Source organism: Chenopodium quinoa, unplaced genomic scaffold (genome assembly GCF_001683475.1).
Source record: "Chenopodium quinoa cultivar QQ74 unplaced genomic scaffold, ASM168347v1, whole genome shotgun sequence".
Lineage (NCBI taxonomy): Eukaryota > Viridiplantae > Streptophyta > Magnoliopsida > Caryophyllales > Amaranthaceae > Chenopodium > Chenopodium quinoa.
In genome coordinates, this window is record NW_018743212.1 from 3,586,366 (window position 1) to 3,598,772 (window position 12,407).

At 36.3% G+C, this 12,407-nt stretch overlaps 1 protein-coding gene across 1 annotated transcript; it reads right to left on the reverse strand.

Annotated features, from left to right (window-relative positions):
* Nucleotides 1-5,776: 5,776 nt before the first annotated feature.
* Nucleotides 5,777-9,694, reverse strand: LOC110734474 (DNA-3-methyladenine glycosylase-like). Its single transcript, XM_021914637.1, has 6 exons — nt 9,220-9,694; nt 8,881-8,952; nt 8,652-8,775; nt 8,253-8,323; nt 6,462-6,519; nt 5,777-6,362 (listed from the first exon to the last, which is right to left on the reverse strand). The coding sequence occupies exons 1-6, from the start codon at nt 9,553-9,555 to the stop codon at nt 6,199-6,201; spliced, it is 825 nt and encodes a 274-aa protein (XP_021770329.1). The 5' UTR covers nt 9,556-9,694; the 3' UTR covers nt 5,777-6,198.
* Between the last annotated feature and the right edge of the window lie 2,713 nt (nt 9,695-12,407).

Genomic DNA, 12,407 nt, shown 5'->3' on the forward strand with positions numbered 1-12,407 from the left:
GCTCCCTTTAGCTAGTTCCTTCACACAATCTTGCACATACTTTCATAACACACAAAGCACACATGTATAGGAAAAGTTCCAAAATAGCATAGAAAACCCAAAGATCATCATGTTTAAGCGATTACAAACAAAAAATTTTCAAACCAAAACAAAATAAAAATTGTTCATGACATAAACAGCAAGGAAGAAAAATAATTAAGGCTAGGCTATAGGAAGGCTGCAAAGAGAAGGCTGGTTCAGGCTTCCAGGATTCTAAGAATCTTCTTGGTGTCCTCCTTGTAAGCTTCAATACTTGCTTCCAGACTCTTGATAGTTTTCTAGAACTCCACCTTCTGTTCGCTAAGACTCTTCTCAAGACCGTGCACACTCTTTTCCAGATTCTGAACTCTTCCTGTAGCATCTTTGAGTTGTCTCCCAGCAACTTCAATTTTGTCAGAGAGTTTAGCAACCTGCCAACCATTACTTTTGTATCTTCCTGCACACTCTTTTCCAGAATTATGATTGTGAAATATATCCGAACGTCTTTGAATTTGATCAAGATAAGGACTATCATAAAAAGAAGTTTTATTCGGCTTCGAACTCTTTGATCTTTATCTTTTCGGAAAGGATAGTGATCGAGATAAGGACTATCATAAAGAGAAGTTTTATTCGGCTTCGAACTCTTTGATCTTTATCTTTTCGGAAATGATAGGTTAGAACCTTCTAGAGGATTCTAGAAGCCCCTAAGGAATCCTAATTGATTTTAGGATTGGGAATAAGGTATTTAGACCTTCACATGATCATTGGGTCGTAGGTAAGGTGAACCTAGGCTCAGTTTGGGCTCGGTTTAGTATTTTGGCCATAACTTATTCATTTTAAGTGGAATTTGGGCTTATAATACATCGTTGGAAAACACTTTTCAGGCCCCATCCAACTAAGCAATAATTGTACTGGGATTATGGACCAAAATAATCTAGTTTGGTCATTTTTATAAGTTGGCCACGAAATGAATGATTTTAAGGACACAAAATGAATTTGTTTGGGTTTAAAGACACGAAATAAATGATTTTGGATTAAAATTTTTAAGAAAGGTTATAAATATGGTCAAGGCTTAAGGGAACTTTACGAGACTCTTTAACTCTTTACCGAACTCGTAAATCAGAACCTGAAAGGTACTCATCACTGGGTTTGGTTTTTGGGAAGACACAATCAGGTGTCTTCACATAGTATACTAGTATATGCCCTACTTCCAATTATTGTAATTGTCCAAATTAATTTGATTTTGTTTTCTATTCTTTATTTTTGTTTTACTTTGATTTGGAGTATACTCTACTCGAATTCATTATGTTTTTCTTTTAAATTCATCCGATTACAGTTGATTTATTTTGGGAGAAAATTGATTATAATCCGTAGTACTCTTCATTTTCTAGTATTTTATTTTAATTTGTTTTTTTACATAAATTGGAAAACTGCCAACTCAATTAGCGGTTTTCCTTAAAATCGCTATTTCTATTGGCGATTTACCAATTAACATCACGACTTGAGTTAGCGGTTTTCCCTAATTGAAAACCGCTAACTCAAATAGCGGTTATGTACTGAACCGTTTAAAAAAAGTGATTTTATACTAAGAGGGTGACGTGGACAGTAGATTGGGAAACTATGAAAGAGGAGTTGTAGTTATTGAATTATTGATAATTGAAGCTGTATCGAGGGAAAACACTCTTCTTTTTCATGGAGTAAAAATTGAGAGTTGAAATTCGAGACAAACAAATTAATTTTGAAACTATACTATATCAAATTGATGTAAGTGTACAGAGAAGAAAAAAAAAATGAAATTAATAATACAATCTTTAGGCCAGTTTTTTAAAATAATACAACCTTTGGATTATACATGAATATTACAACTTTTAGGGGGTCTTAATTTTAAACAAGGCAAAACCGGATGCAACCTGATAAACAAGTTACCAATGCCACGTGTCGCCATATGATTGGCTTAAATAATTTTTTTAATTTTTTTTCTTCTTTCTCCTTTCCCCAAACACCACCACTGCTCCACCCATCCCACCACCACTGCACCACTCCAGTCCCCATCCCCACCACCAGAACCGCCGCCTCCCCTTCCCAGCCACCGCTGCCAACCTCCACCACCACGCCGTCACGCCGAAACTCTCCACCCCACCACATCGCCGAAACTCCCTTTCCCGACCACCGCTGCTAACCCCCACCACCAAAAACTCCCACACACGTCGATTCTTCACCTTTTCGACCACCGATTCCACAACTGCAGCCTCGATTGACCACAGAAACCCCGATTACTCCCCTTCTCGACCACCGATTCTAGCTCCTCCTTCCATTATCGAAACCCCTTCAAAAGGGGTTTAGAAGGGATTAGGGAAGGGTACGGTCGGAATTAGTCGGTCAGTTGGGTGGTCGGAGATCGGGCCGTCGGAGATGTACGTGTGTGTAGGATTGGGGTAGGGGGAGGTGGGCTGATCACCATGGCTGGCGGGGTTGTTTATTTTAAGAAAATCAAAATTTAATATTTAGACTTATTACATGACGACACGTGTCATGGGTAACCGATTTAGCAGGTTACAAGTTTTTTGTCTAGTTTAAAATTGAGATCCTCCAAAGGTTGTAATATTTAGATATAATCCTAAGATTGTATTATTTAAAAAGAATGGCCTAAAGGTTGTATTATTAATGACAATTTTTTCAAGAATAAATAAATAAATAAATAAAATAAAAAATAAAAAAAATGACAAATTAAATACTCACGAACTCGGGATTAATTATCTTTCGATTTGCAAATCGTTGTTAATTCTAATTCCTTAGAGTTGTGTTTGATTGAAAATTAGTTTCAATATCTTGAGGTTCGATTTGAATGACTTGAAATTAGTTTCAATATCTTGCGGTTAGGTGTGAAGGGTATTTTAGGTTTTATAGGAGGGTGTGTTGAGTAAGTAAGTATTGCATTTAGCAACTATATATGACCTCTAAATATGTTTTCTCTTTATAAGATAACAGATAAATAGTATACCATTTCTTAAAATCCGACTCCGATTCACAGCCAATTTTCTCCTGCTCGGTAATAACATCACCACCCTCATTATAATCACCGTAATATTCTTCATCATAATCAGTATTATTATAATTTTTCTCATCAAACCCTCACTATAATCACCGAAATGTTATGGAGCATAATACGCATTATTATAATTTTCTTCATCAATACCCTCACAATAATCATCGTAAGGTTCCTCATCATAAATCACTATATAATTATTCTCATCATTACCCCACTATAATCATCATAATGCATTCATAGGGTTAATTGAGATATTGTTGATGTTATTAGTATCAACGCAACGTGAGAGATTCATAGGGTTAATTGAGATATTGACAAAATAATCTCAACTCCTCAAACCTCTTCGTCACTCAACTCACTATACCCAAGCTCAACTTCACCCTTATGCCATATGACGAAATCATCTTATTGCTCAAATCAAAATTTTCATTAGCGAAAGAAGATTCACGCTCCAAATCTAGTGACTCCTCAAATGAAAAAACATGCTCATTTAACATCACGAGATACAAACTATTCTCGGGTTTCTACATCAAACAATTGCCACTCTTTCTTGCCAAATGGATAGCCAAGAAATACACACTTTCAACTTCAAGACTCAAATTTATCACCCTGACTTCGTTGATTATGAGCTTAACACAAACCCAAAACACGAATAAACTCATAAGACGGGGATTTCCCAAACAAAATCTCATATGGTGTTTTTCCTTTAAGAAGAGAGCTCAGAGTCCGATTAATCAAATTACACGCACGTCAAAGCACACTCCCCCCAAAATTTGATAGGCAATTTTCCCTGAAATCTCAATGCCCGAGCAACATTCAAGATATGCTGATGCTTTCTTTCAACTCTCCCATTTTGTTGCGGGGTTCCAACACAAGTAGACTAAAAAATAATTCCATTTTTCACAAAATATTCTCGTAAATTATTTAAATCAATACCATTATCTAACTGACGCTTGTTCAAGGCAATAAAATTAAGAAAAGTAAATTCAACTTCAGTTTTATAGCTAATCAAATAAATCCAAACACCCCTAGAAAAATCATCTACTTTTGTCAAAAACAATTTTGCTCCACAAGATAAAGGCGTCTTGCAGGGACCCCACAAATCAATATGAACCAAATCAAACAAGCTACTAGCTTTATTCTCAATAATAGGAAAACGATTTCTAGATTGTTTTACACGAGGGCATGCATCACAAATATGATTATTCTTCCTAAAATAGAGTTACTCATAGGCACAAGTAACTTTAGAACTTTCTCCGACGGATGACCAATGCGTTGATGCCAAAAATCCACCACACAATTCACTGCTAGAACCTTCACTTGCGGTACAACTTGGAAAAAATAAAGTCCACCTTGGCGTTTACCCACTCCAATCATCGTCCTCATCAACTAGTCCTAAATAACACAAATTTTGTTTGTAAATTGTATAGTACAACTCAATTCATCACTAAGTTGTGTGACAGAAATTAAATTGCAATTTAAATGAGGTACAAACATCACATTATCGATCATCAAGCCACCCTCTAGTGTAACCGAACTCAATTGATTTGCATTCACCGTTTAACCATCCGATAATCCCTATCGGACAATTTTGTATTGTCTTTAATTTACAATTGTCTTTAATTTACATTTTTCATAATCGAAATATCATTAGTAACATGATTAGATGGTACGGTATCCACAATCCACAATCTTGCATTACCTTCTAATTGAGACTTAGATTTTTTAGCAAGGAAATCTATGAGTTGTTGTGCTTGATCTAAAGTAACACCCGTAAGACCTTGTGTAGACGTTCCTTGGGAAGACGAACTATTGCCCTATTGTTGTTAACTCCTCCTTGTAGAGCATTTGCTCGGTGTGTGGAGTTTGTGGAATAATTTCCTCTCTCCCCCCCCCCCCACTTGTACTACGGCCCCCTCTTCCTCCACGAGAGCTAGAGCCTCCTCTACCTTTTCCTCTTCCGCCTTTCCTATTTTCATCCCATCCGTCGGGAAAGCTGATCAATTGATAACAACCCTTATTTTCATGACCGATCCAATTGCAATGAGTACAAAAGGTCTTCTCTCCGTTACCCGATTTCACATGCGAATCAACCTTAAAAGTCATAACATTCTCCTTCGGCTTTCCATCTCTAGCTCGAAGTCTCTCGATGTTGATCGCCGTTTGATATGCGCTATCCACAAGCGGATATGATACGCACTAAAACCCTTTGCCAATCAATTGTATATCTAGAAAAATGGAGGGTGTGAGAATTGTGACGACATGATTAAACATTATCGAAAGATATTGACGAGCGGTACTAGTTTACTAGATGTACGAGTGGTACTAGTTTACTAGATGTATATATGTGTTAATAACGACAAAGTTACTGTATGAAAACTAAATGTACTTTACGGGTTACAATGTGAAAAGTGTTATATAGATATTAAGTTTCCACTTTAAAAGTGGATCAACTAACCAACACATCAACTTGGGTATAGGGACTAATAAGCACCTCAGAAAGGAGGACAAATAGTACCCCTACTCTCAAGGGATGGTCTGCGTAGATGGACTATCTGTGAGATGTGTTGGTTCAATATGGTCATTCTTACCAAAAAAAATAAGGCACCTTAGAAGGAGTTTTAAAGGGAGTATTGCTATGCATCTGTTGGTACATAACAAAGGCATATTAATAACTTAGCATAACAATAAAGGTGATGAGACAGTATATTATTACTTTAATTTTCAAGTTTTAATTGTACTACTGTAGTCATTTTAGTACCATTACAACCAATTATTATACAGTATACCATTACACTACCAATGACACAATTTTACAATCTAGTGGTACACATATTAGCTTCAAAAATATACCATTGTAACAATTTTTAGTACCATTCCATTGATATTACTATTCCACTATCAATGGTACATTTCACATCTTAATGGTACCAATATTAATTTTTAATATTTACGAATTTATCATGTATGTACCAACAAACACATAAAAACACTACATTACTTCCTCCTCCCTCAGAAGGGAGGGCAAAAAGTGCTTTCCTAGTTGGTTAACAGCAGAATGTGTAAGCTTATTTTTGTCCTCTCAACATACATTGATGTGATCAGAAGGGGCCATAAGAATTATTTTCCTGTCAAGGATGCCTAAGTGTGTTCTTTGGAGCACTAATCCATGGACTACCTGCGACAGCGAATCTCCACAATGCATTTACATGCTCAGGCAAAGCATAATTAATGCCAACACGAGGACCAACTACTATCTTTTCAGGCTTTGGCCCGTCCAGAAGCTCTAAACCGCCTGCATATATCATTGAAAAATCATCTTATTTCAGCCTGATTATGCAGAATTTAGAATATCAAACACGACAAAGGACAAGGTATCTTACAATATTCTTACCAGGTACATAAAGGGGATGATTTGACCACTCGGTTGATAATCCAAGTGCTTGTCCAACCTGTTAAGAACATTATTTATAAGTGTTAAGTTGAGAAGTGCAATTGGATTAGTTATTCAATAATTGATTGCCCAGTATTGCTAGTAATGAGGACCTATACATAGCAAAAAAATACTGCTTATCTAACCAAAGGATGTTTTATACTTCTGTTTATCTCACTCAAAGAGTCAAAGTCATGGTCCGCTTTTGTTTTATCAAAGGACTAGCATAGTGACAGCAATAATGATAATCTTCAAGAAATTGATTCAAGTACGCCAAGGTTAACATTCCTTTAGTAAAATCTGTCAATCTTGGTAGTGAGGAAAAGGCACAGATTCCCTCCTCCCTCAACTAGCAAGTTAGTAACTTAGGCAAGAGTATATAACAGCCCTGGTTGCAGTTACAAATAGTCGCCCTGAGATCAGACTAGACATCATATGCATAGAGTACATTGCACATTATCACTGTTGAATGATCGTTTCACCAGTGATTCAATGCAAACAAGGAGGGCCAAACAACAATGATGTTCTTTGCTAACAAAAAGTTCAAGACCTATTGGTAATTTTGTACTATTTTCCCAGAATGCCTCTTAGGACACTTCAAGAGCACAACATTGGTGAGTTTAATAAATCAAAGAGAACTACAGAAGGTATCAGTTTTCCTATTAGTTTTTTTTTTTTTAATAGGATTTCCAATGAGGAAGTTTGGCAATGCAGCAGTGTATAGTTGTACAAAAATCAGAGCAATGCAAATTCTAGAACTGAAAATGAGAGAAGAACTGACTGCTGACTGTGCTAAGTACACAACAGTCAGTGGTGCATGCATTTAGTGTCTGATAGTAGTATATCATTTAGTGTCTGATGATGTGGATGAAAAAGAGAACTAGGCCACATGGGACATACCATAATTCAAGTATTATGGCCTGCGACAAGGCACGGATTTATATTACACAGTATTATATTGTTCATGGTCCTCCTCATTGTGGGAAATGATTTGGCACACCCATTGTGAGAGCACAATTTTATATGCTCTTGTCACATAGAGGTGAGCCCAATATCAATAAAAGTTGTGCCAAAATCAGTTTCCCCTCATTCTTTGTTGAAGAATTGTGTTTGAGGTGTTGTATGCATATAAAGAGGACCCTATGTGATGCTTTAATGCAATGTATATCTTAAGGTATTTGCTGATCAATGATACAAATATGGATAGAACATAGGAATTCACAAAGGTCCATGAGCTACAACAAAATGAAATGAAGGGAAAATATAGGAGATGCATGCCCGTGAAGTAATCAGAAAAAACTTTCTCTGTTTCAAGGGATATAAAGACCTCATAGTTATTATATAAGCAGAATACAAAATGTGTATACCATTAATTTTGAGCAATCATTTGAATAAGTAGGTGGTAAAATTTGCAGACCTAAAATTACAAAATTTCAAAACATATGGATGTCTTACTGGTATCCCTTCCTTTAATTTCCCGACCAGAAAACTTAAAACAGATATAGAACAACTTTTAATCTTCTTTTTTTAAGTCGATGAGGAATAAAGCTTTGCAAGAATAGAATTAGAATATTACAGTGATTGTTTTTTTGGTCTTTGAAATCGTACAATGTGATTGCTAACATTTGAAAAGATTAAAAGATACCCTTTTTGACATCAAATGTCAAAACCAACAAATGACATTATCAAGCATTTACTTATACCCAAATTATTAAATATAGGGACTGTAAAGATTGACTGCTGAGTGCTGACCTTTCCTGGCCCAGCAAGAAGAACAGGCTTATTAGTAATCTGACCACGACGCTGCTGAATGGTTGTCAAACCTGCAACATTAAGCCACATAATCAAAACTCTCCATCTACTAATTAAGGATTTTAGTCTCGTCACCTCTCCTTCACCTATATCCAATAGAAAATTATGGAATGCTCTTCTTCATTATAAATAAATCATTATTGTTGTCTTGTACAAGGGATGAGTATCATACATGCATCAACCAACGAAAAAGTAAAAATTGATAGAATAAGCCAGATTTGAAAGACCAATACATTCAACCAACCACATAACATATTTTCATACAACATAACATCACATAACTAAACTTGCATAGCATCATGCTAACAACCCAATGATGTAACTCTGACGGGCAATTACCGCTAACAGGAGCACAAGAACGTATCAACACAGCAGCCCCAACACCCTCCTTATCAGCAACAATATTAAGCATCATGTGAAGACCATAGCAGAGATACACATAAGCATGCCCACCTGGTCCAAACTACCCAAATTGCACAGGACAAACAAACAAGATTCATACTTTATTAAAAAGGTATAAGATTTTAAGTTGCTGAGACAAAATAACTAATCAACATTCTTATCTTACAACAGGAGCTGTTCTAGCTGTAACGCCGAAGCGACCATGACATGCTGAATCATTTGGCCTATACGCTTCCACCTGCAAAAGTTTACCACCCATGAATTTCCTGAAAACCTAGACACAACCGTCTCCAGAAATCAGGTCTTAAACTAACCCACAAACCAAATAGATAATACAGAGAGAACACCCACCCCGATCATGATTTTATGACCCCTGAAACTGAATTCAATGACATTTTTCACAGTTTAACAAAGCAAGAAAAGTAGTACTGTAGCAAGTTTCCATTTCGTTGAGTAAATTCGTCGAACAGTTGGTGTGCTTAATCAATAGCAAATGAAATCTCACCTCAGTTATCTGAAGTATAACATCGTCACGACGAAGAAACTTGCCAAGAAGAAGTGGAGCAAGATCAAGAGCATCAATGGAGCAAAAATCGGGCCCTAAAATTGCCAAATTCTGGTAATTAATATGAGAATTGTTTGAAATTGGACGTTCTGGAGATAATTGGGTTTTCAATTTAAATTTTGACTTGGAAGCGCGAAAGTTGACTTTTGATTGAGATGGGTTTTCGTCGGAATTAGAATTAATCCGATGCTTTGATCGTTGAGGTCTGGTCATTGAAGCACAACTGCGCCGGAGATGAGAAGGGAGGAGTTGAACGGTAGTCGCAAGAAGAAGCATAAACTATTAAAAAGATTTCGATTTTTTTTTCTTTTGGCGGGCAGTTTGATGATTAGTGATGAGAACTTGAGAAGTAGTTGGCATTTGGCTAGGGCTGAGCAAAATTATTCAAAAACCGAAAATTTGAACCGTAACCGAATCGAAAATTAAGTGTCCGTTTCGATAATCATAACGGTTCAGGTATCCGATCCGATAATTTGTTATCCGGTACGGTTATTGGGTATCATTTTAAAATTAATGGTTACCCGATCCGATCCGATAAGCAATTTTTTTTTCCTACTTAAATCTATTTATCCAAAATCTAAACTCCTACTTTACTTCATAATCACTTCATAATTTAAATAATTATTAATATTATTAGTAATTTAATCATGATCATGTGGTATCATTGTTAATTATTGTTGAATGATATCATAATAATAACTATATTATAAAGTTTAAATTTTTTTTAATTGAATATCATGTTGGGTACTCGATAACCGATCCGAAAATTCGGGTATCCGAACTTATCGGTTCGGTTAATGGATATCATTTTTAGTGTTATTGGTTATCGGGTACCTGAACTGATAGTGTTAACGGTACGAGTACTCGACCCATGCTCACCCCTACATTTGGCCGGTCAAGGACTCAAGGGTGTTCGTAATCACTAATCAGGTACCCGTTTGTTACATAAAATTGTTAACCCGTTTGTTAATTCTAATACTACCTCCGTCAACAGTTATTTGCAACATTTACCAAAAAAGGGTACTAACTATTATTTGCAACAAACTTTTTTTTTCCCTTTTTTAGTAACTTTTTATGTGACCAAATTACAAAGATGCCCTTATTAAAAATTGATTAATTGCTAACTTACTTTGCAATCCTAATTTATTATTCCTCTTATCTACAAAACTAATCTAATGATTCCCACCAAAAATTAAGATCTGGATCTCATTTTCTTTATCTCACCGGTTCCTCATTCATCTTCTCTACAACCTTCATCAATGCAACCTTCAACCACTCCCATTAATAAGGCCAGTGAAGGCTTTAAAACTGGAGATGGTTCCAGATTTCAACACCCTCTTTCTTCTCCTTTTTCGCTATACTATACTTCACTCTCTCTCCTCCTTGTTGAAACCCTAATTTCACCAGATCTTCCACCTTTTCTCTCTATGGATCTACTTCCTTCTTTGAAAAACAACCAAAAATGAGTTCCCCAAACAAGAATAAACCAAATCTGGGCTTTTACGTGACATATAGGTGCCAACGTTGTACTGGGAAAATGAAGCTCGTCCGTATACTTCACTCTCTCTCCTCCTTGTTGAAACCCTAATTTCACCAGATTTTCCACCTTTTCTCTCTATGGATCTACTTCCTTCTTTGAAAAACAACAAAAAATGAGTTCCCCAAACGAGAATAAACCAGATCTGGGCTTTTACGCGACATATAGGTGCCAACGTCGTACTGGGAAAATGAAGCTCGTCCATACGTATAGGGCAACATACCTAGATATGCGCTGTATGTATGGTGTGGGTGCGAAGCTTGCTGTTGACGACTCCAGTGAACAAGGTGAGGGGTCTAACGTTTTAGATCTAGGTAAAAATGGTGAGGGATCTATAGAAAATGCTCATGCTGTGAAGACCTAGGTTGCTGATGAGCCTTTTACGGCTGTTGAAAACAAAATCCTTGCCAGGAGGCTGTTGAGTCCGACACTCCTCTGTCTAGAAAGAAAAGGGTTAGATCTGGGTCCCTTGTTGACAAAAATGTTGTGTTGAGGGGGTTGACAACCCTTCCATCACTTGCTCTAACTAATTTCGCAACGTAACTCCCTTCTGACCCTAAACTATTCCATTAGATTGTTTACATTTACCCTGAGTCCCTAATCTGTTTGTTGATTATGATAATTATGTATGAATTTCTGTTGTTTTGTTAAACTGGTGGCATATAGTTGATAATTTCTGCCTATGGTTGTTAATTTGTGGGTAATGGTTGTTAATTGATGGTTATGGTTGATGTCCAGTGGTCCTGATTGATAATTTGTGGCTTTTGGTTGTTACATTGTGGCTTCTAGTTGTTTATTTGTGGCTTGATGCTGATAAATTATCGGTTCTTGTTGTTAATTTGTGGCTTGAGTTTGATAAATTGTGGCTTCCGGTTGTTTATTTGTGGTTTGATGTTGATAATTGTGGCTTTTGATTGTTAATTTGTGGCTTGAGGCTGATAAATTGTGGCTTCTGGTTGTTTACTTGTGGGTTGATGTTGATAAATTGTGGCTTCTGATTGTAAATTTGTGGCTTAAGGTTGATAAATTTTGGCTTCTGGTTGTTCATTTGTGGCTTGAGATTGTTCATTTGTGGCTTCTAGTTGTTCATTTGTGGCTTCTGTTGTTCATTTCTGGCATATAGTGGCTATGGGAATTGTGACATGATGAGTGATGATAACCCTTGTCTGTTATGTTCTCAATGACTATAGTAAGAGAGAATAACATGACATATGGCTAGGCTTGTCCTCTTAGTCAGTTGTTGGTGCCTACTGTAATTTGAGTCCCTTAATGAGATGTGTGTCCCTACATGAGATGTGAGTTATAATGTGTGTATGTTTGAAAAATCCAAATGATGAAGGGACTCATTTGACACTAAATTGATTAGTTGGAATTGCTCCAAAAACTTCAGTTGTAAGTTAGTTACAAGAAGCTAGTTAATACTGCCTTACAATATTTGATCTGAATTTGAGCAAAATACACATAACCAATTAATTTCAAACAATGGTAAAACCAAAAACACAAAAGACTGCCTACTATTTTACCATTGGTTTTCATCCTCTTCATTGGTTATGTGTGGTAGTCCCACTATCACCTTCCTTATCTTTCTCTG

Coding starts and splice junctions, on each gene's coding strand:
- LOC110734474 (XM_021914637.1), bottom strand. CDS start 9,555: ATGCTTCTTCTTGCGACTACCGTTCAACTCCTCCCTTCTCATCTCCGG. Junction 8,776..8,880: donor CAGCTAGAACAGCTCCTGTT/GTAAGATAAGAA, acceptor CAATTTGGGTAG/TTTGGACCAGGTGGGCATGC. Junction 6,363..6,461: donor TCATCCCCTTTATGTACCTG/GTAAGAATATTG, acceptor TGATATATGCAG/GCGGTTTAGAGCTTCTGGAC.